Source organism: Haliotis rubra, unplaced genomic scaffold (genome assembly GCF_003918875.1).
Source record: "Haliotis rubra isolate DU_JTF1 unplaced genomic scaffold, ASM391887v1 Scf42, whole genome shotgun sequence".
Taxonomy (NCBI): domain Eukaryota; kingdom Metazoa; phylum Mollusca; class Gastropoda; order Lepetellida; family Haliotidae; genus Haliotis; species Haliotis rubra.
In genome coordinates, this window is record NW_025767102.1 from 2,347,314 (window position 1) to 2,374,609 (window position 27,296).

The window sequence follows — 27,296 nt, forward strand, 5'->3', positions numbered from 1 at the left end:
ACGGGTGGCCAGGTTGTTATGCGATTCGGCGGTGTCCTGATGACGTCAGAGCTCATTTGAAGAGCATTCGGGGCGTTCTGGCTGTATTCGAGGTACATTCGAGGTGTATTCCAACTGCAATCGAAATATTCCGATACATTTGAAGAATATTCCACCTGAATTCCAGCAGCAGTCGATATACATTCCGACTCATTCGAGGCGCATTCGGGACATTCTGACAGGATTTGAAGTGGCTTGCATTTCCATTCTCCCTCGAATACGTTCAGAATACTTAGAATGCAGTAAGAGTACTTAGAATGCACTTCAAATACCGTTCGATATTGTTCCACTTCGAATGTACCGATCATGTTACAAGAATTGACCCGAATACAGTATACCCTGGTTATAATGCCACCGTTTGTCCGGGAGACAACGTGGCATTATATCCAGGGTGGCATTATACCCAGGTAGGACAGTTAGCGGCCCTATGCAATCAACAAGGTGATTGAGCTGATGTCTCCTGTAATGAGCCTTGAATGACTGGATAATCCCAGCGTTTTGGGGCTGCACAATTGCGCAGATCGATGCTCATGCTGTTGATCACTGGATTGTCTGGTCCAGACTCGATTATTTACAGACCGCCGCCATATAGTTGGAATATTGCTGAGTGCGGCGTAAAACTAAACTCACTCACTCACTCTTGGGGCTGCAGGCGACTTCTTGTTGTAGGTGGCAGGAAGTGTATTGTCACATGTGTTATCCTACCTGGGATTACAAGACTACTTGAAGTGTGAATGAGTTTGGTCAATTAATTTGAGTCATGTCAATTAACCAATTAAATTATTATACTACATGCAGCCAGTGTAAATGGCATTGTAACCAGGGGAAAATGACTTTTTGTTCCAAAACCTTTGTCAAATGGCATTATATCCAGTTTGGCATTATAACCAGGGTATTATATAGGCAGGGAATCCGTTCCGGCAAAAACATGGCATTATATCCAGGGTGGCATTATATCCAGGGGCATTATAACCAGAAAGTCCGTTCTGGCAAAACGCATGGCATTAGATCCAGTGTGGCATTATAACCAGGGGCATTATAACCAGGGTGCACTGTAGGTGGAATGCATTTCCGAATACAGTAAGAAGTTTTAGAATCCAGTTCGAATTTCCAGGAAACTCCAGGAATTTTTATTCCTACAGCCTCCCGGATCATTCCTCCTCAAGTGTAACGGGGGTATAAGCTTTTAACCATCCATGCAGATGATAATTTGAAAACCCACTTTTATATCTAAACGTAATACAGACGTTTTCATGTTTAGGTAGTGCTCTATAGTGAGCGCAGAAAATACCATTATTCAGTTCCTGTATTGTCGTATGTTGTGTGTATATTCAGTCGACATTGTAGCTATTGGATGTGTCAGTATCGCCAATGACTGGTAGGTGTATACAGTAAAACCTCGTTAAACCGGAACACTGTTATCCGAACAATGCTCCGGAGCTATCAATCGTTATACGGACAACGTTTTGCCCGGAGATTTCAACATCGGTAGAGGCAGTATAAAACATTTATATAAATAAAGTTGATAAATCAACGATAACGATTACAACTCTGTTATACTGTTTGTAATTTCAAAAAGACTTTTTAAAGCCGATGTCATAGCATTTTGCCCAAATTATGTCATGTCTCAATATTTTCACGTGCAATAAATTTGTTTAGTGATGTCAGAGAGCTTTTGTTTTTCCTCACACCTTTGAAATGTAGATAAAGGAACAACATCAAAGCAAATAAATGCGACAAACCCTTTGCATAACCATCAGAAAGGTCTGCAACAAGCAGTTCATTGTACGAGTTTGATTGTATCATAAGCATGCTTTTCATGAATCTCTCCGAAGACAAGGCGAGTACATCCTGCCAAACACGTGCAGCCTGTCACTCAATGACTGAGTGTTGAGGAACATCGGGTTGTGGTGTATTGTCACATGTGTTATCCTACCTGGGATTACAAGACTACTTGAAGTGTGAATGAGTTTGGTCAATTAATTTGAGTCATGTCAATTAACCAATTAAGGTATTATACTACATGCAGCCAGTGTAAATGGCATTGTAACCAGGGGAAAATGACTTTTTGTTCCAAAACCTTTGTCAAATGGCATTATATCCAGTTTGGCATTATAACCAGGGTATTATATAGGCAGGAAATCCGTTCCGGCAAAAACATGGCATTATATCCAGGGTGGCATTATAACCAGGGGCATTATAACCAGGGTGCACTGTAGGTGGAATTTTTATTCCGACAGCCTCCCGGCTCATTCCTCCTCAAGTGTAACTGGGGTATAAGCTTTTACCATCCATGCAGATGATAATTTGAAAACCCACTTTTATATCTAAACGTAATACAGACGTTTTCATGTTTAGGTAGTGCTCTATAGTGAGCGCAGAAAATACCATTATTCAGTTCCTGTATTGTCGTATGTTGTGTGTATATTCAGTCGACATTGTAGCTATTGGATGTGTCAGTATCGCCAATGATTGGTAGGTGTATACAGTAAAACCTCGTTAAACCGGAACACTGTTATCCGAACAATGCTCCGGAGCTATCAATCGTTATACGGACAACGTTTTGCCCGGAGATTTCAACATCGGTAGAGGCAGTATAACGGTGTTTCACAATATTTTCTGGAAAATAAAGAATTGCAACATTTATATGAATAAAGTTGATAAATAAACGATAACGATTACAACTCTGTTATACTGTTTGTAATTTCAAGAAGACTTTTTACAGCCGATGTCATAGCATTTTGCCCAAATTATGTCATGTCTCGATATTTTCACGTGCAATAAATTTGTTTAGTGATGTCAGAGAGCTTTTGTTTTTCCTCACACCTTGGAAATGTAGATAAAGGAACAACATCAAAGCAAATAAATGCGACAAAACCCTTTGCATAACCATCAGAAAGGTCTGCAACAAGCAGTTCATTGTACGAGTTTGATTGTATCATAAGCATGCTTTTCATGAATCTCTCCGAAGACAAGGCGAGTACATCCTGCCAAACACGTGCAGCCTGTCACTCAATGACTGAGTGTTGAGGAACATCGGGTTGTGATATCATGGCGTTGATGTTTTGTAAGTTCTTATTTTTCCGTATGCACACATCATTACATGACGTTTACTGAAGTATTACTGGTTCTGATGTCGGTTTCGCTTGTTGCATCGAGTATGAATTCACGATATTAGAAAATGCATCAGGGGTGAACAAGGGGTGGTGGGTAGTCCAGTGTCCGCTGCTCACACCGAAGAGCCGGGTTCGATTCCCACATGCGTACAATGTGTGAAGCCCATTGCTGGTGTCCCCGTCGTGATATTGCTGGAATATTGCAAAAAGCGGCGTAAAACTAAACTCGCTCACTCACTATTTGCGATTGTTTCGAGCAAACCTCACACTGATCAATGACAGTGGACTGTCCCATATTTACCCTGAGATGCAATCGTCAGACACGGTTCCATATTTGCCAAAGGCAGTTTCATTCAACCGTTTACAATTCAATCAAGTTCCTATTACTGTACTCAGCACTTTATGGAATTTCATATTGCCTCTGTTCACCTAGCAGAAAATGGGTACCCGGTGGGATAAGTGACTATTAACCTTCTAGCGACTCACAGGCAACTCAGGTTATCCGGGATAATAATAATCAGATTGTGCGCTCTGAGCATCCTGTGTGCGCTTTGAGCAGGATCTGAAGCCTGGAAGGCGCGTTATATATATTCTTAATAATAATAAAAATTGACGAATGGCATTGCTGGATAATAGCAAAAAGCTGCGTAAAACAAAACTCAATCGTTTTTTGCACACATTCCAATGTCCTCGATCATTACGCGAATAAGGTATGTACACGTTAAAAACGTGGGCTGATGGTTAACCGGGAGAGTTTTAGTTTCATGTGGTAGACAACGTGTACCAGAACACACCGACAATACGTCATATAATATTCCCTAATGTTGACAATGTTGAGTTCATATCAGAAGATCGCTTCTGTTCGTGTTTGACTGTGTATGTAGACAGAGGGCACACGGCGGACTAGATAAGACGGTGATAACGGAAGGTCAGCCGCCTTCTACACCTTCTATCTGTCTTTGTCGTAATGGTCAACATGTTCCTGGAATGTCTGGGTAAGTTATAAAAGTAGACAAAAGATCTTTGCATATTTCTGGACGTATTTGTGGACTGGCTTCACAGTCACCCGTGAAGCGGACACTTGTATATTTAACGATATTAAATATTGCAGATGCTCACTTGTCTTTCATAAAACAATGTAATATTTTACAGAGGAAAAAGTAGTCTTCGTGGTTCTCGAATTTAGTTTGCCCCTTCCAAAAGAGATCTTAAATTTACGACTGCAGTAAACATGGTATTGGAGTCTTAGCGCCAGGGTCATTGAGTGGAACGAGTCCCTGTCTGTGATAACACTTTACACATGTACGTCTATGGAGATTGGATAAGATCTGTGTTTGAACAGATGTGTGTCTTTGGCTGACACCACAAAGGTATGATCCTTTCAATTTTAAAAATCGTACTTATGTGTCATGGGTTTTGCGCAAGAAATGCACTCACATTGTCATCTGTTGTCTATACTCGGCGTCATTAATGAAGCTATTGGAAACCCTATTTCTTAAAAGTTGTAAAATCTTCGTTTTTGTTTGAAATATATGCAACTGAAAGTTTTACAAACTTTCTTAACTGTATGGAAAAACATATCAGACCGTTGAAATGTCATTATTACGTTCTTTAACGTCCGATACATTCTGTTACAAATGGCACATTTTTTATTCAATTTGTCAATATGGAAATCTACCTGACGCTTAAAGGGCCACTGATCCAGAGCGATTATTGTTTCCAGCCAACAGTCTAATTACGAAACCTAGCTGCAAACTGGTCAGCCTCTGCTCCCTCGACCGTGACGGACACGGGCCTACTGTCCACCCTGGCAGAATTTCTTCAACCTAATCAGTGGGACATTAGGGTGGATGCCCATCAGATGCCGTTATTTGAAAATATCCCCGGTAGTTCTTGTATGATTGTAACAAAGTATCCCAGCAGTGTAGGCTTTTTCAGATTTTCAAATGCTTGGATGGAATAGTGGCTGATCCAATTTGATCCTGTTTCTGTGTTTTTTACCTCAATATTTAATCATGTAAAATTATGATGTCTATTACGTATGCTATGATATCAAAAACACACATTTGATATATTTGAATCCATAAACTAAACAACCCCACTTTGCCATTGCAAAATAATCTGAAACTTTACTTAGGTACATAGGTAACCAAGTTTTTAACTAAGTACACAGCAAATGCTTTTATATATTTCTTATGTAACAATGAAGTTCTGTTCGTATCCTCAAAACAGTGTCTGCCCATAAGTTGTTTTTTCAGGCAACCAAACTTGCATACAATACAGCGATTACAACTCTCTTGTTGTAACACTTGTTTGGTGGTAAACCTACACATGTTATTTGTCATCATTCACTTCATGAATTTATAACAGGTATAGTTAGTGATAAAACCACTCAGATTACCCGACAAAGGTTCCCATTTGGCGTGTCTGGAGTAAATACTCATCATTATAAATTGAGGTCTGATGTGGCGAATGTATTACATCTTATGTAAAATGCGCAAGGAAGTGTAGCAAGAGGAATTATCAGCTGAGTTACAAACAAACATCGATCAAAGGATTAACCGATAACACGCTGTTTGATTAAATGCTTTTATCCTGCACAGTGGATTTGTCAAAAGGTAGTGTTTATGTATGTAGATTTACTAATCTATACTGAATACACTCTGTCGTAAAGTATCTGTTTAAAAACAACGTCCTTCCTTCAAAGGATTAACCGCCAATACATTGATTGATTGCTCATTATTGGCTAACTAAATTACTTTTTTAAAGAATGGCGGACATCATGCAATTAGTTGCCAGGTGTGCTATCTTGGGTGACCAATGGGACTATACACCAATGTGAAAACCTGAAACGATAGATCACTTTTTCGCATATTAGACTCTAAAAGACACATGACATGGAAGGGATACTTGTCAGCTGCAGATGAATGACATCTCATTCCTTTATGTGGATATTGATGGATACATTCCATGAACAAGGTAATAGCCTGATATTGTTGCTATAACTTTAGTCTGTTTTAATTTTAATATTTGCATTTTGTTTTTATTTATTTGCTATGGCATTCAACAGAATCATTTGTTTTGGCCGTGAAGTGTAATGAGACAGAAAACATACACTAGGTCGCATTCAGGGCGTGTGTGTGAAATATGATACACGTTGGCAATCTATAAAATGTCTAGATATTACAATCATGTTATAAATTCACTAAGTATAAGCAGATCGTGTTCATTTTATTAAGTTTAAAAAAAAACATACAAAAATGATAATAAACTAATTAGGGTTATAAGACAAAATATAAAGACGTACAGTAACTTCGTTATTTCAGTCCTAGCATTTTTTACCACTGGCAGATGAATAAACTTAAAATGTGTTCATTTGTTATCAAAATAATGCCATTTAATACAACATTGAGACTGACTAGTGGTGAACCGAAGCTCACTACTCTCCCGAAGACTCCCCATGTACTTAGTTAGCCTTACTTTCAAAATTATGCTATTGTATCAGGCTTCTTACCTTAAACCTTAAATCAAATTCTACATCCATTTACGTTAACATTTTTATAAAGCCAGCATTACTATGAAATAAGTTTTTTTACATCAAAATCAGCATTTTTATCAAAGTGAATATTGTTTTTATAAGAAACCAAATTATTCATCAAAGTCTACATAATTTTACAACAAAATCAACATAAGATTATCGAGTAAAAAAAGATTTCATCTTTGTTGATCAGTCTATACTTATATTATCAATTGCGCATGAGGGTGGCGCAGCAGAGGTAACGAACCAGTCATGAATTCTGGGATATCATCCGGGTACTCACTGGAGAAAAACAATAACAAAAGCAACAACCAGTCCACGGAAATTGCTCTGGATCAGTGGACCTTTAATGTCAGTGATTTGCACGTACAAGTCGCTCCATCCATGGAAAGTGTAGGACAATACACATGCATTAAAGCTTTTTCACTGTCATTCACTGTTCAGCAACCTGTTTGATCCAGGTTAGAATTGATCTTCAGTAACCCATGCTTGTCGTAAGAGGCAACTAACAGGATCAGGTGGTCGGGCTCGCTGACTTGGTTGACACATGTCATCGGTTCCCAATTGTGTAGATCGATGCTCTTGCTGTTGATCACTGGATTGTCTGGTCCAGACTCGATTATTTACAGACTGCCGCCATATAGCTGGGATATTGTTGAGTGCGGCGTAAAACTAAACTCACTCACTGGATTGGATAACGCTGCCCATTACTCAGTACCTTCGTAAACACCGAGTCAGCGTTTAATTTTGAAAAGAATGAAATATGATTGTCTTTCTACATTTTCAATGTGCTGCTATGTTAAATTTAGATATGTAGATGCGGTGTGCTGAGTTAAGGACATCGATATTCTGTTCTATTTATCCAAGGACATTCTCGATGCAAGTAACCCGTAAGGTTAAAGCTTGCCTTCGCATTCTCCTTTAGCCGGCTGTGTCGAACCTCGCAAAACTCGACGTATCTGCGTAACTATATATTGACGTCACGATGTAATGTTCACAAAAAGTATATATACGCATTACTGTTAACTCCACATAATTATCCTTACTAAAATATTGTATTGTGAGTTTAATTATGCCTGCCTCGTCAAATATTATTTCACAATGCGTTTTTGTCTTTCTCATATAATGAAATAATAATATACAAGGCGGGGGTTAGTGTAGGTACGCCTCACATCACCAGGGTTCAGAGTACGTTCCTCTACAAAACCAAAACAGCTTCTAGTCTACAGACGTAAACACAAAGACGTTGACCTGAGTCAATTAATCGTATAATAATGGACCGAGGGGGGTGAAATAAGGAATTTGAGCCTGGAAATCTCTGGCATCGGCACCCTATAGCCTGATATGATTGTTATTGATCATATCTATAATGAATATATCATAGTTTGGGAGCGGTCGATGAACCCCCCTATAGTTGAATACATAGGAGATAATATTGCACGTCGTGTCCATCAAACAGAACACAGTTTTGAGTGTTACCATGGCAGTTTATAATACTTTGACTGTGACTGACGTAGGTTTCTTTTGCAAATGTAGATTGAAAGGGGGTAAACGTTTCCACCAACAAGAACAGCAGCTTGATCGATGAAACAAATTGTTTGTATTCCATCATAATCTATATAACATGAGTCTTGGAAAGTGCGCATTAGGTCATAATAAAACTGAAATTAAATAGGTCCTGACGTGACTTCATCAATAACACGATTCACAGTCTTCTAATCAAGTTCAGATGACGATAAACATTCTTGAGGTCTTCATGTTTTCACAGGGCAGTTTGTTATTCTGAGCAATAATCATTTTCCCTGGGTGCGATCAACTGGATATGGGTAAATTCCAAAAGACGAAGCTGGATTTCTTTGCACTGACTATAACTTACGTTATACTAAAAGAGATATATTACTCATTATCATTTGTTGAAAGGAACACCTGTCCATTAAATTCAAAATGTATGTTGACGAGAGGGTAGGCGTGACAAGCTGTTGTGTTGAGTTACCTCCCCTGGAAGCTAGGATCCTGTTGTGAGGTAATAATGAATAATAATGAGGGTACCGCGCAATACTCCACACCACAAAGGCGCATGCTCAAAACGCGCACAAACAATACAACGTTATTACCCCAGATTACGGGGTACCCAAGCTGCTTGTTAAGAGCTAGAAGGTTATAGTCATATGACTTAATCCACCGGGTACCCATTTTCTGCTGGGTGAACAGAGGCAATTTTGAACAAACTCACTTGCCAAAGATGAGACCACATGTATCACATGTGTTTCGTTGTGGGACAGGACTGAAGTCCTAGAAACTCTCAGGAATCAAGCTGCCAAACACGGTCACCCATCCAAGACTCTCCGAGCTCAACGTTGCTTAACTTCAAGTGATTTGTGACCTGAGCTCTATGCACTTGACCACGCGCCACCACACTACTTCATTTAGAAGTTAGATCAGTAAGGAAGGATAATAAAATATGGATGAACAACAACTTAATAATAGTGAGAGTGACTCTTAACACCGTTATCAATCAAATGAAGGATTTCCTTCCTCATGCTAGTACAGGCCTGTTTCCATCGTACTGTACACACACTTCCTCACATTAGTGTATAGGCCTCTCAATCTTTATACTGCGTTAGAAGTTACACCGAAACGTTGATCTCAGTCATAAAGATGTTCGTCCATATATAGCATCCTTCCTTCCTGCAGTGAGTTCGAGTCTAAGATTCGTTGGCGGTGGGGTAACCTACTGGTTAAAGCGTTCGCTTGTCACGCCGAAGGCCCGGATTCGATTCCCCACATGGGTACAATGTGTGAAGCCCATTTCTGGTGTTCCCCCGTGATATTGCTGGAATATTGCTAAAAGCGGCGTAAAACTAAACTCACTCACTCACTCACTCAGATTCGTGGTGAACAGCCACGACTTCAGTTATGGCATTCTCCAACATGTAACTGAATACTGTAACAACAACTTAACACTTCCTTACCCCAAACCCCACTCTAAAGTATGCATGTGTTTTATTACCTCACCACTTCATCAAATGATGTTTTCTGTTTTGTCTCATATCCATGTACCGAACTACATTGTTCCCTAGTCTTTAGGATCACAGAAGGCCGAGCTGTGTCACACGTCGCAATTCTCTTGTCAGAGTTGCGTCCCTTAGGTGTCCCAGAACCTGCCATAGTGAGTTCGAATCCCGCCCTGCCATGATCTAGGCTTTTCAGGACCATATCCTTGGTGGTTTAGAGAAAGTGGTAAACGTTTAAGACCTGCTTCACTTCGGGTTTTCCTCCCCAATCAAGCAGACACGTGATAGACTAACTGTGCTTAGTGTTAAATCAAACTTACTCACTTACTCTTTCGTGTAGTTTTCAGCTCTGTCCTGGTGCACACCTTAGCTGACTCGTGTGCTGATCCGGCCCAGTTTGTGGCTCAAAACACAAAATGTCTGACAGAAAACAACATAACGTATACTGTACCGAAAAGCGTCAGCGTAACGGCTGATAACGTTGTGGAGACACTGACGACGGTGCTGACACGTGCGGATCCTGCTACCATGTGCAGGTTGGTTATTATTTTACGTCGTATTTCGCCACTGTGGCTGAAGCAGTTTATGTATTTAGGACATTAGTACTCGAATAAGGTGCTTGAGATTTCATCAACTGCTTTGCCGTATCATATGAGTCAATCTGCCAGTGGAACACGCTTGGATCCATTCAAGTCTTGTTTGAGCATGTTTGTCACATCCAAGGTGAGATGAGGTGAGTTGAAATTGGGTTTAACGTCGTGCTTGAGAATATTTCGCTCATATGACGACGCGCATGCGTGTGTATGTGTATGTGCTGCTGCTTGTACTAGCCCAGACTTAAGCTGGTTTTATAGTGCTAGCCCACTGAGATACCATGCCGCAGTGAAGCATGAATACCCCACTCAGACACATTATACTGACTCCGAGCCGACTTGTCCTTGTTGTACCCATTAATGCCGAGCGCCAGGCAGGGACCAACAAGTACCATATTTTAACGTCTTTTGGTATGACGCGGTCGGGGATCGAACCCGCGACCTTCCGCTCTCCGGGCGGACACTCTAACCACTACACCACGGAGGCGGTACCACATCCAAGGCTGTGACGATAGTGGTTAAAGAGTTCGCTCGTCACGCCAGAGATTCGGGTTCGATTCCCCACATGAGTACAATCTGTGATGCCGATTTCATGTGTCGATATTGCTGGAATATTGCTGAAAGCGGCGTAAAACCAAACTCACTCACAAACTTGTAACCTAGCAACAGGGTACTGCAGCAGCAACAGCAGGGTACACGATACTAAAACATGGTAGATCCTCTAGGAATAGATCTCCCGCTTCAGAACAATACACCTAAAGTAAATAGTATTTTAAAACTGGACTAGACTGTCAATCGACAGGGACGTCCTTAGAACTGGGCAACTGGTTTGGGCAACAACCACTCACCCAGATGAAAACATTATTCACATATACTCACTAATACTTTCACAAAAGCACTCGAGATGCGTAGTGAGTGAGTGGGTGAGTATGATTTTACGCCGCTTTTAACAATATTCCAGCAATATTGCAGAGGGTAACACCAGAAATGGGCTTCACACATTGTACCCATGTGGGGAATCGAACCCGGGTCTTCAGCTTGACGAGCGAACACTTTAACCTCTAGGCTACCCTGCCGCCCCCAGAGATGCGTAGACAATCTAAACATACATATAAAATCTGTATTATTGTCATATTTTATTTGAATGTCCGTTGCGATTACGAACAGCCTATGGCTGGGGGTAAAAAGCTCAAGACTTTCCGATTTTGAGGATCTGGGCCTTATTGTGAACATGATCATGGTAGGTGTGCAATGTGGTGTTAGAGTATTTTAGTTTTACGCCGCACTCAGCAATATTCCAGAATCACGGTCTGTAAATAATCGATTCAAAATCCAGTGATTCAACAGCATGAGCATCGATCTGCGCAATTGGGAACCGATGACATGTGTCAACCAAGTCAGCGAGCCTGACATCCCAATCCCGTTAGTCGCCTCTTACGACAAGAATGGGTTGCTGAAGATCAATTCTAACCCGGATCTTCACGGGTTGCTGCGAAACTGAAGAGATGGGGTATCCTAACGGCAATTTAATCAAATTTCAAAAGAGATAAACAACCCGTTGACTCTAGTGAAAAATCACAAGGCCAACGTGACAAGACTCGAACTAGGAATCTGGGTCCATTCCAAGGTGAGCTGACCCGTTAACAACCGCTATCAGCAGGTATGTCCTTGGTTCATAATTATTACAGTTTTTTTCCATACCCGACAGCAACATTGACGCGTGGGCCAAGGCCCTTGAGTGTGTGGTCACCCTAGATGGACAGTGTCCTGGCACAGGGGGAGGAACTTCACTCTCCGGCCAGAAACTTGATGAACTCAAGAAGATTCAACAGGAGGCATGTTTTAATCTAAAACGTAAGTACTGAACACATTTTGCTACCTTATCGATATAGAGTTTTTCAAAATAGAATTGACCCGTGAAGATCCACGTTAGAATCGGTCTTCAGCAACCCATGCTTGTCGTAAGAGGCGACTAACGGGATCGGGTGGTCAGGCTCGCTGACTTTGTTGACACATGTCATCGTATCCCAGTTGCGTAGATCGATGCTCATGATGGTGATCACTGGATTGTCTGGACCAGGCTCGATTGTTTACAGACCGCCGCCATATAGCTTAGATATTGCTGAGAGCGGCGTTAAACAACAAAGACAAAAACCAACCACTCAATATTGAACATAAACGGATTGAGTTTACTTATCTCCTTTTAATATATTAACATGTTTGGAAAACATGTGTGCTTGCTGGTTTTGTAGAGTCTGGTTCTGTGATGATTGTTCCTACTGGCCGGCACATATACACAGAACGAGGTGGCACCGTGAGACTGGCTTGTGCAGGTGTGGGTCTAGGGGATGGAACTGATGTTCCAGTCTACCAGTGGAGTAACGCGCATCGAAACGACATCAACGGGACACAGGGCAGGTAACCAGTGTGCGAAATAGCCATTGGCCAGCTAGCCTTAGGCTAGTAAAAATCCAGTCGGTCCAGTAAATATCCACAGTCACTGGCCCGACTGGCTAATGAATTTTCATGGGGTCATTTTGTAAATATATCACTCTCTCCGACTTGTTAAGATATAATACACTTTTAAATCATGCAAGATTATGGCCTGATGAAAATGTTCATCATATTAGCAGCTTAATGATGAAACCCGCGTCTACATTCATATGTCGGACTAGTGAATTATACTATTCACACTTAGCTAAGGATCAAATCATGGATTCAACAGAAAACTATGATGTGGGATCAAATGTGGTTTAAATACTAGTATCTAAGCTTATTGTAAGCATGGATCCTAGGTTTCAGTATGTCATTTCATCTTGTGGATCCTATACCTGCTACTGACAGGTGTTGTGTACTTGTCAGTGACTCGTTCCATGATTTGCAAAATGGTTGATTGGGCCATGAAAACCATTTCTATGGTTACACATGTATCAAGTGCATAAGGTTAGATTAAAGTGACTGTTTGCCTAAAGAGGGGTCACCATATTATTATTTATCCATTTTCAAATGGATACAATTTCAAATTATAAATCTACGTTTTAGTAAAGTTGTGAATTTTTGTGATCCTTAGCAAAGTGTGAGTAGTATATTCTGTGGACTAGTAACTTTCAGGCATAGCTATATCCGACTGGCTTGCTAAATTTGGAAACTATTCGCACAGTAAATTCGCCCACTGCAGGTAACGTTGTCTGTATGACGTTATACAGTTAAAGTCACATACTGAACACAACACAGGTAATGGTTCAACACACATGAGGAAGGCCTTCACCAACATCGTTTCAGGTTTCCGACAAATACGTTTGGTATGTCGTAGCATTTAAAGTTTGCGATCAGATCAGTACATGTTCGTTTGTTGCTTGTCACTTTGGTAATACTATAGCCAAAGTCTATGACATGTTACGGTAACATGAATTGCCAGTGTTTATCATTATATTTACTTGTCCTAGCCGATATGTAGTGTAAGTGACCATGTAAAATACATTCTCTTAAATCTCTAGATACATAAAATATGCATATTAATATTTGTTCCGTACTCAAATGGCATATCAACACTACATTAATTTCAACCGTTCTTTCACATTCACTTGGACTGTCAAAAACATACATATCGTATTTAATATGCCTATTCAAGGAGATAGTTAATGGTAATGTTTAATTAATATGAAAGACGGATCCTCTTGCACAATGCATTTGCAAGATACCAATAAATAGATACAGTCCCTATCTATCTTATGTATCATCAGAAATGGCACACATATGCATAAGTACATAAGTTAACGTGCATCAAGGTCTTAATTAGATTATCAACCCCGAATCCATAAATGTATCGGAGCAGCACCGTATCTTAAAGTACATACCTTTCGACAACAACGGACGTAGAATGTACCGTTAGGTCAATACTGTTAGTTTAGACTAGTGCATAAGTGTTCGTTGTTTAACAGTCATTGATAATATAATAGCATTACTGGATCAACATCAAAGAATATTGCAGAGACGTATCCCGGTTGTAAGTTAGTTAATGTACTCCGGGCTCTCAAGACACTTCCTTTTGTAGTAAAACTGTATTTGAAGTCAGATCTCATATCTCGTGTTTAAGGGTCCACGTTATCGACATGGGGACATCATCTATCCTCGTCATCAGCAACGTCCAGGGGAGTGATGAGGGCACCTACTTCTGCACGGGGTCGTCAACGAAGACAAAACATGCTACAGCGTATACGGCAGTGCGAGTTTACGGTAACGTTGATAACATCGTTCTCGGGTCGTTGCCATGTCCATTAACCCATTAGCATGTTTGGCACCGTATCGACTGAATGGTAAATAGATGGTTTTCATTACAGTATCAAATACATAGCTCCAGGCTTTATTGACCTACCGTGATGTATACTTACATCTACATTACTATGCGTGATTTGTTCATGAAGGTGTTTTCCAGATCTTGGAAACATTACAACTACCCATACGTACTTTGTAATTTAGTAATAACAGCGCGACATTTTTGTGGCGCTTTTATTAATTACTTGGTTGCCCCAAAGTGTTCACTATTTGAAATATGTTTTTGTCAAAACCATTTTTATTCTTCCTGCTACCTTGTGTCATTTTAGTAATGAACAAGAAGACAAAGTCATCAATAACCCTTGCAATGGCCAAATACTCTTATAAATATGTCAACTAGTTATGATTATGTCAAATGTTTTGGTGTGTATATTGAAAAGTGGAAGGAGAGTATTGAAAGGTTTTAAATTCTGCTCCAGAAAGGAGCATTACCACCAAATTCAGTCGAAGCCAAACTTGTTGCCATGGAAACACAAAAATATTTTATTCAGAATCCCAAAAGGATCTGAAAGGCACCAGTTCACGACCAGACCTATCTGTGTGGAAAGTCTGGTGAAGAAATAGTGGACGATTTAAAAGTTCTGCTCCGGAAAAGAGTACAACCACCAAATTCAGTCAAGGTCAAACTTATTGCCATGGAAACACAAAACATATTTTATTCAGAATCGCAAAAGGATCAGAAAGCCAGTTCACGACCAGACCTATCTATGTGGAATGTCTGGTGAAGAAATTTTGACCGGTTTTTAAGTTCTGCTCCAGAAAAGAGCACAACCACCAATTTCAGTAAAAGTCAAAAGTGTTGCCCTGGAAACGCAAAAAATATTTTATTCAGAATTCTAAAACTACCAAAAGGCACCAGTTCACGACCAGACCTATCTATGTGCATTGTTTGGTGAAGGAATAGTGAACTGTTTTAAAGTTGTGTTCCGGAAAAGAGCACAACCACCAAATTCAGTCGAAGTCGAACTCGTTACCATGGAAACACAAAAAAATATTTTATTAAAAAATCCAAAACTACCAACAGGCACCAGTACACCACCAGACCATTCTGTGTGCCAAGTTTAGTGAAGAAATATTGAATGGTTTTACAGTTCTGCTCCGGAAAAAAACACTACCACCAATTTCAGTCAAAGTCAAACTTGTTGCCATGGAAACGCAAAAAAAAACAAATTATCCAGAAATCCAAAACTACCAAAAGGCACCAGTACACCACCAGATCTATCTACGTGCCACGTGTGGTGAAGAAATAGTGAACTGTTTTGAAGTTCCGCAAAACGCGTTGCGGGGATAAAAAAATACTACAATAGAAAGTGAAGTTTCATTGTCAGATATAAAGAAACACAAAGAAATAAACATGGGGACAAAAACTCCTTTTCATGATTAAGAGATATTTCTGCTACAAATAAAGTTCATCGTATGAATTCGACTGTATCAAGTGCTTAAACAATACACACAGTTTTTCGAAATTTGAAATCGTTTGCATGAATCATGTTTTGCAGATGCTTTTTATGTCCCCGACATCAACTGCAACAACCCGACCAACATAAAGGCTGCTTTTGATGAGTGTGCTCATCACTACAACATCACGGGGTTGACCTTCCCTAAAGTGGTGGGTGCACCAGATTTTGTCACCAACAACGCTGATGTCTTCTTTACCCAGGATATTCCGAATATGTGCAGGTAACTCCATGCACTACAGTTTGAGTGAGTGAGTGAGTGAGTGAGTGAGTGAGGGAGGGAGGGAGGTTTACACAGGTTTTAAAATATTGCAGCAATATGAATGAATGAACTATCTGAATGTGTGTTAAGTACCTCCGGGTCATTAAATCTAATTTCAGTAACCCTTCCCCATACAACCAGGCCGCACGGTGCGTCTCTGCAGCCTCCTACAAGTGTCTCACAACTAACGCCCTTCCACACCTTGCGGACTACGTACACACCGGCAACGACGTCGTCGAGGGCATGGAGACCATTTGCTCCGCTTACGTTGCTGGTAAAATACTTCTCTGACTCTAGTAATGGTGTTCTTTGACATGTCTTTTCATTTCGAGAGCGCCAGGTGGTCCAATATGGTCGAATTTTCCAATTGCCTTCACCATCAGTACCAATGACTTGGGTGGCTGTTCTCAAATTTAAAACAAGACTTTCATTGATGCATTAGAAAATTTGACACATATAATATATTATGATGTCGCTTTATGAAGACTCGGGTACCTTGGTTTTCTTCTTTTTCTCTTTTGAGATGATATAAATATATATATATATTGCAGCTTCAGTATGAGTAGACCCGTGAAGGTCCGGGTTAGAATGAATCTTCAGTAACCCTTGCTTGTTGTAAGAGGCGACTAACGGGATCGGGTGGTCAGGCTCGCTGACTTGGTTGACACATATCATCGGTTCCCAATTGCGCAGATGGATGCTCATGCTGTTGATCACTGGGTTGTCTGGTCCAGGCTCGATTATTTACAGACCGCCGCCATATAGCTGGATCAAAGCATTTGGGATACAATGGTACGTGTCATCCAAGTGAGCGAGGCTGACCACCCGATCCCGTTAGTCGTCTCTTACGCCACGCATGGGTTGTTGAAGATCAATTCCAACCCGGATCTTCGTTGATGTTCTTTCTCTTTTATAAACGAAACGTGTTTTCAGAGTTCACAACAAGGAACAAACTGTTTGTATTTCCTATCTAATTTAATTCCCGGTTTCAAAAACTTTGCAAGTCGATGAACGTTAAACAGACGTTTCAAACGTCGCAATTCGATGTGCAGAGAGACGTTCTCTTAGTTCATGAGTGAGTGATTTGAAAATTGGCATCGCCGCGGCAATAACGCAGCTAAATAGCGACGAGAGCAATGTATACATTAAAGAATATTTGTAAAAATATGAGTAAAACAGATCAAGCTGAAAAAACGAATCAATTTACAAGGGACTCGTGAAACAAGAATGACGTTAAGACGCAGATAGTGCCCGTTATGTTTACGTGTAAAGCATGTATGACGTTAAGACGCAGATAGTGCGCGCCATATTTACGTGTAAAGCATGGTTGACGTTCATACGCATATAGTGCCCGCCATTTTTACGTGTAAAGCATGTATGACGTTAAGACGCAGATAGTGCGCGCCATGTTTATGTGTAAAGCATTATGACGCTAAGACGCAAATGGTGTCCGCCATGTGAAACATGTGTGACGTTAACACGCATATAGTGCCCGCCATGTTTACGTGTGTAATATGTATGACGTTTTACACTGAATGTGAATGTGTGTTTACAACGTAGGTTCCTACAACGCAAGCTGCGTGAATTCTGCAAAGGACGATTTGCCACAATGTAACGTTATGGAATACGCCCACCTGTCGAAAGTGGACTCGTCGCACGGCATGGCGAAGGCAATTATGTGCAGGTAATCTACTGGAGCTCTACTGAGCTCCAGATTAACCCAAAACTTAGACATTGTCCAGTCGACTATGCATAAGTAACGCTCATCCACGACACTTAACCCCTTTCCGTCCGACACCCTTCGCCCGACCCATAATCTTTTCCTCCCGACTCTAAACCTTCAGCACCTAATCAATAACCCTCTTCCTTCCGACCCTAAACTCTCTTTCACCCAAGGGGCGGTGGGGTAGCCTAGTGGTTAAAGCGTTGGCTCGTCACGCCGAAGACCCGGGTTCGAATCCCCACATGGGTACAATTTGTGAAGCCCATTTCTGGTGTCCCCCGCCGTGATGTTTCTGGAATCGGCGTAAAACCAAATTCAGTCAGTCAGTCAGTCTTTCACCCAATTCATACCATCTTCCACCCGATCCATAGCCATCTTCCACCAGACTCTAAACGCTCTTCCACCCTATCCCTAACTCTATGTTCTGTTGTGTATTTAAACAGTTAACACCTTGCCTTGGGTGGTATTCTTCAGGATGTACGGTTTCGCCTTGGACTGTGCGGAGAAGTATCTTCAGGTATGCACACCGAAGATGCATACTGTTGAGGCGTATAAAGTCGCCTACAGAGCCATGAAGCCAAGTCAGTGTGCCACAGATGGTAAGTGTATACCTCATATCGATGCGCATCATAGATAATAATAGTGCATATTTATAGTGCGCACATATCCACGCTTGTAAGCATGCTCTTGGCACTGACATATTATTACCCCGGATAACACAAGCTGCCTGTCAGGCGCTTGAAGGTGATAGTCACATGACTAATCCTACCTGGTACCCATTTTCTGCTGGGTCAACAGAGTCAATTTTAAACATACTCACTTGCCTAAGGTGAGACAACATGTATCACAGGGCCTCCTTTCACAAAACACTAAGGTGATCATAAGTCACAAAGGTAGCCTTAGTGCAATGTTAAAGAATGGGAGTACAGGTTAACCTTAGTAAAGGTTGTTTCGTGAAAGGAGCCCCAGGACTGAAGTGTTAGAAACTCTTAGGTGTCAAGCTGCCAACACGGTCACCCATCCAAACGTTGCTTAACTTCAACTGATTTGTGGCCTGAGCTCTGTTCACAGGACCACACACCACCACATTTAAATGTATACTCATGCCAATAATGGTTGTCACCCCCTTCAATTTTTTTTATTGGAGAGGGGATGTGGGTTGGGGGTGTGGTGTGTGTGTTGGGTTGGGGTGGGGAGGGGGGTGACAACCATTATTAGCATGAGTATATATTGAACACGGTATTAAGATAACCTTAGACACCTTCAGACAGTTTACTAAGTCTGAACCGACCAGTCCATGTTTTACCCCCTAAAGCCGCAATGTCACACCACACTTCTCTATATTGGTCAGTGTTCTATATACAGGTTATCGCTAGTTCGTAGATATGTTTACAAATATATCGGAATTTGTGTTTCTCATTTATTGTGGAGATGCCGTGTTTATCAAAATCAAAATTTACAGGATGCAGTTGCACAGTAGTGAAAATGAGAGTGCTTTTGAAACAGGAAATGAACTGAAACTACGATTGTGTAACATTTAATTCGTTTCAAATTGCCATTTGGAAACAAGACACTGAAGATGATACTGAAGGTGTTCTGGTAGATAAGACGCATTAATCTCATGATTGAGGAGTTCGAGTGAGAGTGTGTGAGTATGGTTTTACGCCGCGTTTAGCAATGTTCCAGCAATATTTCGGCGGGGGACACCAGCGTGCTTCACGCACGTGGGGAATTGAAGGCATGGGACATCAGAAATGAGTTTCACACATTGTACCCATGGATGTGGGGAATCGAACCCGGGTGTTCGGCGTGACGGGCTAACGGTTTTACCACCAGGCTACCCCACCGCTCCAGAGGTGTTCGAATCGTATTTTACTGTGTATGTGAGACATGTGTATTTGATGCACAGATGGCCAGCCAGGTGCAGTGACCGACTCGCGAGTTTGTTTCCACTCAGCGGACCTCCATGCCCAGTACAGACAATGCTTTCTTCAAGGGAATTACAACATAACGCTCCCAACCTTTATCTCTGAGATGGAGATGGCCTACACCATCCCGGCACTGGTTGTTCTCCAGACAACACCGGATTCCTGCAGGTAATGAGTGACTGATTTAGGTTTGACGCCGGTTGGTTTGTTTATTGTTTAACGCCACACTCAGCAATATTCCAGCTATATGGCGGTGGTCTGTAAATAATCGAGTCTGGACCATACAATCTAGTGATTAACATGAGCAACGATCTACGCAATTTGGATACAATGACATGTGTCAACCACTGCTTGATGCATATCATCGTATCCCAATCGTTCCCAACTGATCCTCCCTTTCTGGATATTCTTTATTTGATTCAGTCCCTATGAACTAAAGTACTGTCGGAAATAGACAGTACAGTTTTTTCACATTTAGATCCACAATTTATTTAGGTTATATGTGAAAGTGTGAAATATCTGTTAAACTAAGTTCGGCCAAACTACAGTCTCGGTGGTAGGGAAATAGGAAACGTAAAAAAAGGACTTTACTGAGGAGAGATTAGTGCAGAAATGAGCAATGTGGTTTTTTTGTAAGTCCAAGTTGACTTATTTGGAACAGACCTTGGCTTTATGCAAATTAGTGTGCGATGCTATTGTATTACAAGGGACACTTTTTAAATGCTCATTTTGTAATTAGACTGAGCTTCATTAGAAACCATAGCTGACGTACGAAATAAAATGTTACTTGTACTTGTGCTACCATGGAGTCTCACTACCACTATATAAACAAACAGACATGGGGGTCGTCTCAAAAGCAAAACCAGGACGGGTGTTGCAGACGATGGTTGGGGTCGGGCTTGGGGATAGAGATATCAGCTAAGATAAGATCATCCTTTAGGGGAATTAAACTGGGGAAGTAACAATTTACAAATAATATCCAGTCCTGTCGATCTTCGGGTGGCCATGCTACCTATATATTTTGAGACTTTTAATACGATGGCTGATTTAAGCCTTTCTATGGGTATCATACTGTTTTACATATCTCAACATAAACTTTATGAAAAAAAGACACGTTAGGTGTTAATCAATATTTGAGACATATTCAATACACAAGAAAGCGCATAGAATATCTTTGAGATGACCCGTTGTGCCTGTAGGCAGCACGTGCATTCCATGCTCAGTGAGTCGACTTCGTCATACCTGGCCGAGCGACCCACTTGTCATCTATAGTCTGATCTATTAAGCCGCTATTCGTATTTTTTCTAAGGTTTGCTCCATTTTACGAGTAAACATGCTTTTCTGGATATTCATTTACGCATCCCGCTGAACGCCCAGTTAGGCCGAAGTGGGTTATTTCGACATATGCTTTTTGCAATTGTGTAAATTTTAGGGATACAGAGTAACAGCCAAAAAAGAGTTTTGTTTCTATTTCCGACAGTACTTTAGGAACATGTATAGGACCAATGTATCGTCATGCTCTGAGCTATATCCAAGCACATTTTCCAGCAATACAGCTCCCTTGAAGACGGCATATCAGTGCGTGAGAGACATTAGCAAAACCTGCCTGTATCACAACTGGTACAACCTCATGTACCGCATCCCTTATCAGACCGATGTGGAAGCGGCCCTCCAGTACAAATGTGGTCACATCGCAGGTTGGGCGTTTGACACATTTTATAAATTACATTTTTTAAAAAATATTTATCGTTATCATGATCAGTTATAGCATGTCATAATCGCCAGCACATAAAGTCAGCCACCTAACCCGCTCAGCCACCGCGACTTCCACAACAATGGAAGTGGGACAACTGGTAGTCTAGAAGTCGCGGTGGCTGATCGGGTTAGGCGGCTAACTTTGTGTGCTGTCGATTAGGTGCCTGACTCGGAGGGTATGGGTTCCAATTCCGGATGGTGCAGAAATGAGCAATGTGGTTTTTTTGTAAGTCCAAGTTGACTTATTTGGAACAGACCTTGGCTTTATGCAAATTAGTGTGCGATGCTATTGTATTACGAAGGACACTTTTTAAATGCTCATTTTGTAATTAGACTGAGCTTCATTAGAAACCATAGCTGACGTACGAAATAAAATTTTTACTTGTGCAAACTCTTAAGGAAGTAGCTACCATGGAGTCTCACTACCACTATATAAAACAAACAGACATGGGGTCGTCTCAAAAGCAAAACCAGGACGGGTGTTGCAGACGATGGTTGGGGTCGGGCTTGGGGATAGAGATATCAGCTAAGATAAGATCATCCTTTAGGGGAATTAAACTGGGGAAGTAACAATTTACAAATAATATCCAGTCCTGTCGATCTTCGGGTGGCCATGCTACCTATATATTTTGAGACTTTTAATACGATGGCTGATTTAAGCCTTTCTATGGGTATCATACTGTTTTACATATCTCAACATAAACTTTATGAAAAAAAGACACGTTAGGTGTTAATCAATATTTGAGACATATTCAACACACAAGAAAACGCATAGAATATCTTTGAGATGACCCGTTGTGCCTGTAGGCAGCACGTGCATTCCATGCTCAGTGAGTCGACTTCGTCATACCTGGCCGAGCGACCCACTTGTCATCTATAGTCTGATCTATTAAGCAGCTATTCGTATTTTTTCTAAGGTTTGCTCCATTTTACGAGTAAACATGCTTTTCTGGATATTCATTTACGCATCCCGCTGAACGCCCAGTTAGGCCGATGTGGGTTATTTCGACATATGCTTTTGCAATTGTGTAAATTTTAGGGATACAGAGTAACAGCCAAAAAACAGTTTTGTTTCTATTTCCGACAGTACTTTAGGATCATTTATACCACCAATGTATCGTCATGCTCTGAGCTGTATCCAAGTACATTTTCCAGCAATACAGCTCCCTTGAAGACGGCATATCAGTGCGTGAGAGACATTAGCAAAACCTGCCTGTATCACAACTGGTACAACCTCATGTACCGCATCCCTTATCAGCTCGATGTGGAAGCGGCCCTCCAGTACAAATGTGGTCACATCGCAGGTTGGGCGTTTGACACATTTTATAAATTACATTTTTTAAAATATTTATCGTTATCATGATCAGTTATACCATGTCATAATCGCCAGCACATAAAGTCAGCCACCTAACCCGCTCAGCCACCGCGACTTCCACAACAATGGAAGTGGGACAACTGGTAGTCTAGAAGTCGCGGTGGCTGATCGGGTTAGGCGGCTAACTTTGTGTGCTGTCGATTAGGTGCCTGACTCTGAGGGTATGGGTTCGAATCCCGGATGGGACTCAACCCCACAAAAATACTAGAATTTGTACTGTACTAAGAAAGTGTAATCCCAAATATAGCATATGTTACCTGGTGTCTGTTTGAGTCTCTAAGATCGATAATACAAATGCGCCTCAAAACGTCAATGCCGGTGTAATCTCACGCGTTTCCAGACAGGAATTCCTAACTGTAACTAGAGATACTTGAAATACTGAGATACTCCTTATATAGTCTCCTTGTAACTAGAGTTGAAATAAAAGCTTTTAACGTGAAAAGGTACTTAATGGCGACACTGTTCAGAGGATGTAAAATGTAATGAATTAACGTGCATTGGTATATTTTCAACTCCAGCTGATCCATATAGTTCAACAACCTATCGAGCAAATGAAAAAATTAAATTATGAAATTTTCTATGGCTGTATTGTACGTGGCTTTTAAGTTAGAAAAACTGGTTTGATAGTTGATAGGACATTTAAGCAATGACTACTCTCCCCATCTAATCATTTGCAAGTTTATACCATTACCTTGTACAATGTTTTATCAAAAACAGGTATTTTACAGGGGAGTGAAGAACTTTTTACACGGTTAAGGGACAATTGTCAGGATGATTGCTTGGGAATATCGACGTACTTTAGGTGATGGTGAGCTAGGTCAGTGTAGTGTTTCAATCGTAACGTCAAAGGTCTGGTTTCGAACCCCGTGTTTTTATGTATCATTTACAAGTGAACCCCATCATCAGTGCTTGAATGTTGCTAAACGCATTGCGCATTCATGTCCACTTAAGGATCGGGTGTATGTTTTCGGTTGATTACGGTAAATCCGTAAAACAAATATGCACACTTTTGTAAGAATCCGAACTGATTGTTTCAGTTAATATTGTCAGTAACCGCCGGAATCAAACAATTAGTTTCCCGAATACTGGAAGCCACAGTTGGAGTGAGTGAGTGAGTTGGGTTTTACGCCGCTTTTAGCAATATTTCCAGCAATATCACGGCAGGGGACACCAGAAATGGGCTTCACACATTGTACCCATTTGGGGAATCGAACCTGGGTTTTCGGCGTGACGAGCGAACGCTTTAACAACTAGGCTACCCCACCACAGTTGGAAAGAGACGAATTAGAAAATAATGAATGCCGAAAATATGATATTAGTGGAAGATTGTACCTTTCTGGTTTTGACCACTCAAACATTTCCCCTATTATTTGCGGTATCCTCGTGATGAAGGTGTGGCGGTGGGGTAGCCTAGTGGTTAAAGCGTTGGCTCGACACGCTGCAAACCCGGGTTCGATTCCCCACATGGGTACAATGTGTGTTCACTCGTCTTGACAGTCGTTTGCTCTGGTTGGCGTGGCAAACTTGTTCCGTGTTCATTAGTAAATCAATGCAATAACACATGACCAATTTAGCCAATAAGAATGGAGGAATTACAATGAACAAGGAACATATAATTATATGAATGTTATTTGAATATTTACAGATTACGACGCCACATGTGTTGCACAAAATTCCGCCAAAGTGTTCCAGTGTGCATGGCAGAAAATGGCAAATGAATTTAACCTGGTTTACCAGCGCAATATGCAGGCCATGTTTTGTGGGTGAGTATTTCTATGTATGTTGTTTCTTTCGACTGTTATTTTATCAGTACATTTGTCCACAGGAAACTAGCCATAGGTATTTCAGGAGAAAGAACAAAGTATAGATAATGTTGGTACGTAACCTATACATAATCATATGCCACTGGACGGCTCCATCTGACAGTGGCTGCCTTAATGGCACGACATGTTTTGCCTGGACGCAGTCGCCTGATGCAATCAACGAAATACAGAGGTCCGTTCATAATTTTCACACAATGTTGCCTTTTAAGCCCAATGGAATTTGAATAAACGAGACTCGATAGTGTCTTGCGTTCATATGTATCTATATTTTGTAGAATGCGGGGGCATATTGACGAGTGTGTCCAGTCTGCCTTGTCCACGTGTTCAGCCTCATCCAGGAAGACGTTTCTCAGCATCAACAACCTCCTCTCACCAACACAGAACGGCTGTGCGAAATGTACGGCCACTGGAGTTGTAATAATCATACGGCTACTAGCCTTCCATCCTGTTCCTGGGCGTATCTTATTTGAGAACACATGTTTCCAGGAACCTTAATCATTGTGAATTTAATTTAAATCTTAAACAAACCAACTTATTGACGCATCTAGACACACACTGTTCCATCGACCCGTGAAGATCCGGGTTAGAATTGGACTTCAGTAATCCATGCTTGTCGTAAGAGGCGACTAACGGGATCGGGTGATTTGGTTGACACATGTCATCATCTTATGCCAACTGCTTAGATCGTGTTCCTGATGTCACTGGATTGTCTTGTCCAGACTCGATTATTTACAGACCGCCGCCATATAGCTGGAATATTGCTGAGTGCGTCATTAAACAACAAACAAACAAACAAACCCTGTTCCTGGAATAGATAGGGCACTCTTACCCCAGGAAGGTAGGTAGATAAGGTTTTAGGGCGACCTTGGGCCTTAAAAGGCCTATATGCGCCCAACACTTAATAAACTGTTATATTTTTGTTCAGTTAGATTACGTCGTACTTACCCGTTTTAACAAAAAAGTCTAAAACAGCTCTTTGTATGCAACCATACATTAAATTATCGCCAAGTATTGCGTTCATTGTAAAAGTATTTTGGGTTTTGTTAAGCACAGTTTCTTTAAGAGCCTTACGCGGGTTTTCATGAGCTGGACATTCAATAAGGTAGTGCTCTTACCCCAGTCGGCTATAAGAGAGTTGCGCCCCCTTATGCCCACAGTCGTCCGTTCGAATCCTAAGTTTGACCTATTCTGTATCTGATTTGTCAGAACTATGAGAGTGGTCTTCAAATAGATAGTTCATCAAATGCTGGTGTTATTATACTAGTCGGTATTGCAACAGTCCCAATCCGTCCTTTTAAGCTATGCAATATTCAGTTGATGCATAGAGTAACAACTAGTCTCTGAAATGAACATGTTTTACAGGGAAAAAAGTTCATAATAAAAAACATAAAATATAATGAAAAGGAAAAGAGACTTGCCCTTTTTAGAAACGGTGGAAATCTAGACTTGCCATATTCTAGAAACGATCTGTTTTTTTTTCAGGATCTGCATGACAGACTAGTAGATGCATTGTAACAAAAGATATACTTGTCACATAATGTCGAACTTATCCTTCGAATTGTGACCCTTTTCTTGGCCTTGAGGCTCAAGCGTCTGCCGTAGAGAGGAAGGTCGGTTGATGTTAAAAGATGGTACTTGTTATTACTCTGACTGACGATCGGCATATTGGGATAGAAATGGGCATCACATGTTGTTCCCTTGGTGTGGAATCGAATGTAATGCATATTGCTATATAAATCATGTAATAAACTTGAACGGAACCAATGAAGATCCGGGTTGAGAATTAACTCTTGATTGTCGTAAGAGGTCACTAACGGGATCGGGTGGTCAGGCTCGCTGACTTGGTTGACACATGTCATCGTATCCCAATTGTGTTGCTCATGTTGTTGATTACTGGATTGTCTGACCCAGACACGATTATTTACCGACCGCCGCCAAATAACTGGAATATTGCTGAGTGCGGCGTAAAACTAAACTGACTTATTCAATTATACCTAATCATCATCACCTCAAACTGTAGTTGAACATTGTTGTGAGAAGTAAGTTGAACTCTCTCTCTCTCTGTTTCGGGGCAGTGGGGTAGCCTAGTGGTTACGGTTCGATTCCACACATGGGTACAATGTGTGAACCCCATTTCTGGTGTTCCCCGTCGTGATATTGCTGGAATATTGCTAAAAGCGGCGTAAAACTAAACTCACTCACTCTCTGTTTCAGTCGGCCATGCCGTTGCAGTCTCTAACATCATTGGGTAGACTAGCTAGTGCAAGGATTATCCAGACACAAAAACGCATAATTTGAGAATAAGTGTTGTGCTTTGAATAAATACTGTCTCCCCACC

The 27,296-nt window shown here is 41.0% G+C and overlaps 1 protein-coding gene across 3 annotated transcripts; it reads left to right on the top strand.

Annotated features, from left to right (window-relative positions):
• Positions 1 to 3,067: 3,067 nt before the first annotated feature.
• Positions 3,068 to 27,296, top strand: LOC124288570. Of its 3 annotated transcripts, none has more exons than XM_046725123.1 (14): positions 3,068 to 3,106; positions 10,048 to 10,243; positions 12,009 to 12,154; positions 12,553 to 12,718; positions 14,397 to 14,536; positions 16,135 to 16,315; positions 16,474 to 16,628; positions 17,915 to 18,038; positions 18,552 to 18,676; positions 19,987 to 20,173; positions 21,554 to 21,702; positions 24,781 to 24,898; positions 25,234 to 25,355; positions 27,173 to 27,296. In XM_046725123.1, exons 1-14 carry the CDS (start codon positions 3,091 to 3,093, stop codon positions 27,208 to 27,210), a joined length of 1,863 nt encoding a protein of 620 aa, XP_046581079.1. In that variant the 5' UTR covers positions 3,068 to 3,090; the 3' UTR covers positions 27,211 to 27,296. The 3 variants fall into 3 exon arrangements, with proteins under 3 accessions (XP_046581079.1, XP_046581078.1, XP_046581081.1); XM_046725122.1 differs by lacking the exon at positions 3,068 to 3,106 and adding an exon at positions 4,018 to 4,150; XM_046725125.1 differs by lacking the exons at positions 3,068 to 3,106; positions 21,554 to 21,702; positions 27,173 to 27,296 and adding an exon at positions 4,018 to 4,150.

What these genes read in the sequence shown, in the direction of transcription:
- LOC124288570 (XM_046725122.1), top strand. Translation starts at nt 4,123, where the DNA reads ATGGTCAACATGTTCCTGGAATGTCTGG. An exon ending in ATCAACGGGACACAGGGCAG is followed by an intron (nt 12,719 to 14,396) that starts GTAACCAGTGTG and finishes CTCGTGTTTAAG; the next exon opens with GGTCCACGTTATCGACATGG. An exon ending in GCGAAGGCAATTATGTGCAG is followed by an intron (nt 18,039 to 18,551) that starts GTAATCTACTGG and finishes GGTATTCTTCAG; the next exon opens with GATGTACGGTTTCGCCTTGG.